Genomic DNA, 8089 nt, shown 5'->3' on the forward strand with positions numbered 1-8089 from the left:
GAAGCATTTTGAGGCTGGACTAGGTGGACCACTGGTCTGATCCAGCAGGGCTCTTCTTATGTTCTTCTCAGGGGAAGGTCTCGGCCTCTTTGCCCCGTTGTTGGACCTTCAGAGGAACTGGTAGGCCACTGTGTGAGACAGGATGCAGGACTAGGTGGACCACTGGTCTGATCCAACAGGGCTTTTCTGATGTTCTTCTCACGGGAAGGCCTCAGCCTCTATGCCCTATTGCTCGTCCCCAAGAGGAACTGGTTGACCTCTGTGGGAGACCGGGGGCTGTGTGAGAGCAGGGACTCAGGAAAGCTCCTACCTTGCTGCAAATTCATTAGGTGCAGGACTCCTGCTCTTCTCTAAAACACCATACAAAACAGATACCAGTCTTGTTCTAAGAGAGATCACTGTCTCTTTCGGGAGGAGGGGAAAGCAAAAGGCAGGACACAGGCATGGTATATGAAAGCGTATAAAAACCCTCCCTCCCTTCTCCTTAACTAGCCATCCCCACCGCTTGTTTCCTGCACAGGTGAATCCCTCTCCCCTTCATTCAGGATTTCCATATCCCTCCCCATTCCACTCCCCCCCCGCCTTATTTTCCAGTGGCTCGTCCTTTTTCAGGTTTCAACTAAGCTCCCCATTCTGAGTAGGCCTGCTGTCTCAGTTTCTCTTGACAACCAACACCTTCCCCCTCCCCGACCTCACACATACCCAGTAACGTAGCATTATATCTTCCGCTAGGAAAAGCAGAATACCTTTGTGATGCATCTGGGCTTGGGATCCTCCTTGTTTGCAAGTCCCAGGGCAAAGGGCTAGGGGGAAGGTGGCCTTGGCCTTTCCTTTCCAGCTCCCTGCAGATCTCGTTCCAAGGGCTTGGCCCTGGCTCTCGACTAGAAGGAAGGGGAGGAAGCAGCCAAGGTTCCCTGCCGTCGTGCAGAAATCCAGATCCCGCTAAGAAACTCATCCTTTAGCTACCAGCTGTTGTCCACGATACCATCAGAATGAGAGCCAGACCAGTTTTTAATCCAGGCCAGCCTCTCTGAGAGCCTGCTTGGTGTCGTGGTTAAGAGCAGCGTCCGCCCAGCTGATCTTGGCCCAGTCACAGTTCTCTCAGAGCTCTCTCAGGCTCACGGGGTGCCTGTTGCGGGGAGAGGAGGGGTAGGCAACTGTAAGCTGCTTTGAGGCTCCTTAGAGTAGAGGAAAGCGGGGGTATAAAACCAAGCTCTTTTTCTTTAACCTCGTCTTCCTCTTTGTCACCGCCTTCTCCTCCTCTTCAGTGTTGTTTTTATTGCATGTTAATCGGTGCTTGCTGTTGGTACTTAATTGCTGTTAGCTCTTTTAGAAACCTGTGGGTTTTTTTTTTTTGGGATTTTTGTAGGGGGTGGTGGAAAAGTGATCTATGTATGATACTGTAGTAGACAACTTTATGCTCTTCCTCTTCCGGCGCAGGGACAAACAGGGATGAAACACGGCAATCGAGGCAAGAAACAGGCTCTCAAGTCGGCGTCCACAGACCTCGGGACGAGTGATGCAGGCAAGTGACGCCAGCGCGGCAGTGCCAGCAAACGTTGTAGACTGGCCTCGTGCCACTGCAAGCAGTGCAAAGGCTAAATTGTGGACTCAGGGCATAGCCGATTGCATCCCGCACCCCAAACTCGGTCAGGACTCCCTGCGTGGATGGTGTGGCTCACCACACCCATCTTCCCCCTTCTGCAAGAGCCTGGCGTTTGTCATTAGCACCTGGGGCAAGGTCTGCTTCAGGTGGGACAGCAGCTCAGAGGAAAAGCTGCTGCTCAGCATGCAGAAAGTCACAGTTTATAAGAACATAAGCCATGTTGGATCAGGCCAGTGGCTCCTCCAGTCCAGCCCTCTGCATCACACAGGGGCCAAAGCTCAGGTGCCATCAAGAGGTCTGCCAGTGGGGCCAGAACCCCCTGTGCCCCCCGAAATTCAAGAAGACAGAGCATCAGTGCCCCAGACATAAGAACATTAGATTACCTGTGTTGGATCAGGCCAATGGGACATAGATTCTTAGAGTTGGAAGGAGTCATACAGACCGTCTAGTCCAAAGCCATGCTCAACGCAGGGATCAGCCTGAAAACCCAGGGCCAGAACTCCAGAAGCCCTCCCACTGTTGCATTCCCACTCCCAAGGACCAGGAATACAAAGCATCCCTCTCCCAGGCAGTGTCCTGTCTATACCTTGTGGCTAAGAGCCACCTACGGACCTCTGCTCCATTATGCTTATCTTGAAGCTGTCTTTGCTTCTCATTGCTACCACGTCCTGTGGCCTTGAATTCCACATGTTAATTTCTCCTTGGGAGAAGAAGGTTGAGAGGACCGGGTCATGGGTGACATGAAGGGCCTCTGCCTGTGACCCTGGAGAGCATCTATTAGACTGAGTAGACAAGGATGATCCGGGGCTTGGGGACCAAGCCCTGTGGGGAGAGGCTGAGGGACTTGGGAACGTTCAGCCTGGAGAAGAGAAGGTTGAGAAGGGACACAATTGCTCTCTTTAAATATTTTAAACGGTCGTCGCTGGGAGGAGGGCAGAGAGAGCTTCCTGTTGGCAGCGGAGGACAGGACCCGCAGTTATGACTTCAAACTCTCCTTTCTTCCCAGGGAGCATTTATGAGGTCTAGCCTTCAAAAGCGCCAAGCGCCTTGCACGTTCTTAGCAAAGTGGCAGGCTCGAGTAATTTCCAGCAGAGTCTGGCCTCTGAAATAACAACAGCAGAGGCAGGGAGAGTCTTCCTCCTCCTCGCCCTCCCAGTCCTGTGCAGATGGCCACCTGACAGCGTTGAATGGTGCCGGTCGGCCTCGCGACGCACCATCGGTCGCTAACATGAGCTGAGCTGAAGCGTGTTAATTGGACTTCAGCAGGCGAGGGAAACTCTGCTCGGCCGCAACTGTCCCTGTTAACAAACTACACCAGGGGTAGTCAAACTGCGGCCCTCCAGATGTCCATGGACTACAATTCCCATGAGCCCCTGCCAGCAGGGGCTCATGGGAATTGTAGTCCATGGACATCTGGAGGACCGCAGTTTGACTACCCCTGCCTTAAGGTATCGATGGGTGAAGAAAATAAACATTCAGCAAACCTACTGGTACAAATGATGGAGTCTCCCTGGTTACTATAGAAATGCCCATCACAGGCCTCAAAGAATCTCATTTACCTACATGTTAGATGCAGGTAATTTAGAAGTCTAGAAGCATTTTTTCACCTGCGTGCTGTGTTTCTGTCTGGATATGGTTCCAACACTTGCAAACATTGGAATTATTAGCTTCTGATGATATTGGGCTATCTTGGGCGATCCAGGTCAGGTAACCCAAGCATTTGCTGGCAGGGGCTCATGGGAATTGTAGTCCATGGACATCCGGAGGGCTGCAGTTTGACTACCCCTGAACTACACAGTTGCGTTCCGGTGTTTCGTTTCGATTGCCCCGAAAGACGAAGCCTCCCCCGGCTCCCCTCTCCCCTCTCCTCCCAGTGGAAAATAGCCCGGGGCGGGCTTGCTATATTTGTTACGTGCCTGTTTAATATTAGCAAAGCATCCCGCCTGCCAGGACCCAGGCATGGCTGCTAAGTAGAAACGGGAACCGCCGCACGGCTCCTTACTCGGGTCGCAGACTCAGGGCCACTGCCAAGACACACACCTCCTTGGCCACGGTGCTCGGCTCGCCCGGCTTAAGAACCGATGGAAAGGGCTGGCAGCAGACCTGGAATGAACCGGAGGAGGGCAGAAATTCTTTCCCGCTTAGAGCAGTGTTTCCGAACCTGGGGCCGCCAAGGGGTGGGACGGCACAAATGTTTTGCGTGCATGAGCAGGAAATCAGGCTGGCACATTCCATGCTCAGGGAATGGGGAAGGGGTTCTTTGAGTTTCGTTTGCTGCTCCACTGCATGTTGACGACGATTGGGACCCCTGTAAATTCTGGCCCGTGTAGTTATATGGGGCTTCCTCCCGGTCAGATTTCTGATTGGGCACAGGAGATTTGATTGATTGGGCGGGTTGCTAAAAACATTGCTTGGGCGACAGAAGGTAAGCTGCAGAAGCCATGTTGTGGCTGGCCCCGCCTCCTGCAGTAGCCATTTTGTGGCAGCCGTGCCATGTCAGAATTCCAGAAGTGCCCGTAGGTTTAATAGAATGTAGGGGCTTGATGAAAGCATGCAACAGGGCGTTGGAGAGTGTCCGGGGTCTGGAGGTATTGGAGGTGGGTCATGATGTGGAAACAATGCATTAGAGGAGACTGAGATTTCATACAGCTGGAGGGAAGCACCGTAATTTTTAAAAGAAAGTTTTTGTGACCTCCTCCAAGATTGAATCTTCAAATACTCCTCCAGCCCTCTGCCCAAATTCATAACAGTTTGTGTACTTCCAGAATCTATTTCCTACCTCTTTGCTAATCAGGGCCTTCAAGGTGGTTATCGCAAAAAAAAATTTTTTTAAAATAAAACACACATCATAGAAGCAACTAAAACAGCCACCCATGTGTAAAAATCCACAGAAGGAATTAAAACACCAGGTAGGAAGATCACTGAGGGCGCACCGGAGAAAACAAAGGCATCTTTACCTGCTGGCAGCAAGAAGGGGGCAGAAGACTACCCCTGGCGAGGGAATTCCAGAATTTGGGTACCACAATAGCATTCTCTTACCACAAGGGTGGCCAGCCTCAATAAGCCCGTCGATAGAAAAAGCCCAATGTACAAAAAGGCCAACCCAAAATATAATGTGTAAAGGGCAAGCAGCTTAAATGATTATTAAACACTGTATCACTTTAGTAAATAATTCTTTAGTACAAGAAAAAAAATCTCACTACAGTTGTACACAAAGACACAAAGAATGACACAAAACAGCAAACACACCCACTATTCACTTATACAAAGAATTACATAACACATCTGTCACAGATATATTTTTAACACACATGAGTCCCATTAAAATGAGCATAATCTTCTAACTTCCAGGTCTCCACGTAGTGGCCGTTGAATCTTCAAATACAATTTGGGCAAGTTCCGGCTGGGACACCTGGGAGACACCAGGAAAAATTTCTCATACAATTTATTCAGGGGACAAACAAATCATTAATTGGTAGGAAAACTTTTTCTCTGAATCAAAAAGACTCCAGCTGTTTGCATCTGGCTGCTACTCCAAAAAAAGAGATGTCTTTTACTCTCCACTGTAGCTCTTCTGGAATTCAGACACAAGGCGCAGCCACAACCTGGGAGATGGAGCCACACATGAAGTCCACGTGCAGGCCTACAAGAGGAGTCATTGTTTCAAAAATGCACCCAAAAAAGCCTGGAGAAAGAGAACAAAGCTAACACAGTGGTGGTCACAGTCACTGAAACAACGTTATTTTAATTTGCGCAGCCAGTCAGAACTCCAGGGGCCAATCGGAAGCTCTGCTGATTGGGAGCCCCACTTGGCGCGATGCATTTCCTAAAAACAGTTGTCAGGTGCCAGGAAGAGCGCTGGCAGGGCAGCATGGCACCCGTGGGCACCACATTGGAGATCCCTGTCCTAGGGGATCAGCAGCAGGGGAAGGCTGAATCTATGCCTTTCAGGCCTCCCTGTTTCTTTTCTGCCATATTAAAGTCTCTGAGACCAAATAAAATAATGTTCCGTCCCCCCCACCGCCCAGTTTTGAGGGGTAGTCAAACTGCAGCCCTCCAGATGCCTATGGACTACAATTCCCATGAGCCCCTGCCGGCATCCGGTGTTTCTGACTAAATAACCGGTATTTCTGACTAAATAAAGCTACCCACGACCTCTGCAAGGTATGTTTCTCCTTTGTGGGTGTCCCAGCTGCAGTCAGATCTTGGGAGCACACATCCCTCATCTTTTCTGCTTTTGCTGCGGTCGAAGACACTGACAGCCCCTCTCTCTTCCTCTCCTTTCTCCCTGACAGCGTTGGGCCGCGTGCTGGAGGTGACGGACCTCCCCGAGGGCATCACGCGCACGGAGGCCGACAAGCTCTTCACCCAACTCGCCATGTCCGGTGCCAAAATCCAGTGGCTCAAAGAGACTCAGGGGCGTCCTGGAGGGGGGGGCGGCGGCGGCGGCGGCGACAACCACGGGACTGCAGAGAACGGCCGGCATTCGGACCTTGCTGCCTTATACACCATTGTGGCCGTCTTCCCCAGCCCCTCGGCCGCCCACAACGCCTCCCTACGCCTCAACAACTCCCTCAGCCGCTTCAAGTTGCGCGTGGCCAAAAAGAACTACGACCTGCGCGTGCTGGAGCGTGCCAGCTCCCAATAGGGGCAGGCGGAGGGGCAGGGGGGCAACAAGCACACTGGACTGACCTCTCCGGCCCCCTCTCGGCCCCTAACCGGTCCCTTTTTGCCTTTTTACCTCCATTCTCCCCCACCCACCCACCCACCCACCCCTTTATTTCCACATGCACTTCCCCTTCTTTTTTAATTTCTGGTGGGGGAGGGGGGAAATCTTGCTGGAGATATTTATATGGACAGAATGAAGAGAAGATAAATTGATTATTTTTTGGGTTTTTTTTTCGTTTGGGGGTTTCTGTTTTAATTTCGTTTTTTTTTTCCTTTTCTTTTGTTTTCCTTTCTCTTTTGTTTTCTGTTTTTTTTTTCTTCTTCTTCTTTTTGCGTGAAAGGACATGCCCCACACGCCCCGCCCCCTCTCCGGAACACGTGTATATTGTTTTTGTTCAGCGTTGTGCCGCGGTACGGAACCGTATTTAATTGCACATACAGATGTTGGCTGGGTATGTTCACTGTACATTTTATTTAATCTGGGTTTATTATATTATTATTATTATTTGGTTTTTAAATATAAAAAAAAGAAATCGTCTGTCACTTTAAGCTGCTTTCTCCCTGCCTCTCTCTCCCCTCTCTTTCTCTCATTCCTTGCTTGATGGTCGGAGGGGCAAGACTTGCACAGACAGGCGATATTGGCCAGTGCCAGTGTTACCTCGGATACATTGGGGAGGGATAGAGGGAATGAGTGGGTCGAATGGGTTTTGGAATAAGAAGGGGTGGTTAACTCTGGCTTAAGCGACCAGTAAGATGGTACGTAACTATATCTGAGCTCTTCTCCTTACGTAAAGCTCAGGGGAAATAATTTGTGGCAGTCCTCCCGTAGTATTTAGCCACCGTATTTTATATATATGACAAACATCCTCTCTTGCACAAAAATCCATTACAAAATGGCCCTTCGGTTGCGATAATAGCATTATATGAATTTTTCGCATCGAATTTACCATACCTGGAAATTTCAACGAATCTTTACACAGACTCGGGGCATCTTCAAAGGCAGATTTTGTCCCCCAAATTCTGATCACGTTTCATTATGTTTCCCGTTCTTCAGATTTTTATTAGCCCGCTAGGAGGTAAGGTCATTCATTCAGAGCGTCACCGTAGGTCAGAAGCGGCCTGGTGTCACTTCAGATAGTCTCAGACATGTGTGATTTTGCAAGCCAGAAAATGCTTCCCAAAATTCTTATCCCGTTGCTAGCCAGAAGGGAAGCTAAAAGGTAAAGTTCTCTTAATACAGGGGATGGTAGGAGGCGGAAACTCGTTTAATCATGAACCTGGGTTAATGGGAGTGGGTAGAGAGGGGGGGTGTGGCTCAGTGGCAAAACATCTGCTTTTGCATGCGGGAGGTGGTGGGTTCAATCCCCAGCTGCTCTAGTCAGAAGGATCGTGGTGTCTCCACCCTGAACCCTCAAGACCTCACGCCATCCTTTCTCAACTTTTTTTTACCCGTTGAGAACCCCCTGATACATTCTTCAGGCTTTGAGAAACTCCCATAGGGGTGCAACCATGCAGAATATGGTTGGGAAACAGCTGTGGACACGCCCATCCGGGACCCTCCCCCTTCCAACCCTCTCCAGGCCCATCATTGGCCATTTGGGGAGGGGGGGGGAAATGGGTCGGCATGCCCATATAGGGTCCTATCACCTGATAAACGTTTAACAACTTTTAAATATGTTAAAATTATATATTTCCGGTTCGGGAAACCCTTCCAGGTAGGGGTGAGCGGTTCGGCTGCCTCGGTGATCACCGTAGCCAGAGGCAGCCAGCGGTGCGGAGAGGAGGGGCCCCAACGGCGCACCAGCCGAGGCAGCC

The 8089-nt window shown here is 50.4% G+C and overlaps 1 protein-coding gene across 11 annotated transcripts in view; it reads left to right on the forward strand.

Annotated features, from left to right (window-relative positions):
• The window catches only part of R3HDM2 (R3H domain containing 2), a 180360-nt gene extending 173537 nt beyond the window's left edge, over positions 1-6823 (forward strand). For 10 of the 11 annotated variants that reach the window (XM_077329199.1, XM_077329202.1, XM_077329203.1 and 7 more), the window contains 2 exons: positions 1441-1525; positions 5902-6823. In XM_077329199.1, the coding sequence (XP_077185314.1) occupies positions 1441-1525; positions 5902-6254 (438 nt within the window). In that variant the 3' untranslated portion in view covers positions 6255-6823. The remainder of the gene's footprint in view (positions 1-1440; positions 1526-5901) is intronic. The other variant, XM_077329210.1, reaches the window with a different exon arrangement.
• The last annotated feature ends 1266 nt before the right edge of the window (positions 6824-8089 follow it).

Source organism: Paroedura picta, chromosome 3 (assembly GCF_049243985.1).
Source record: "Paroedura picta isolate Pp20150507F chromosome 3, Ppicta_v3.0, whole genome shotgun sequence".
Classification (NCBI taxonomy): Eukaryota; Metazoa; Chordata; class Lepidosauria; order Squamata; family Gekkonidae; genus Paroedura; species Paroedura picta.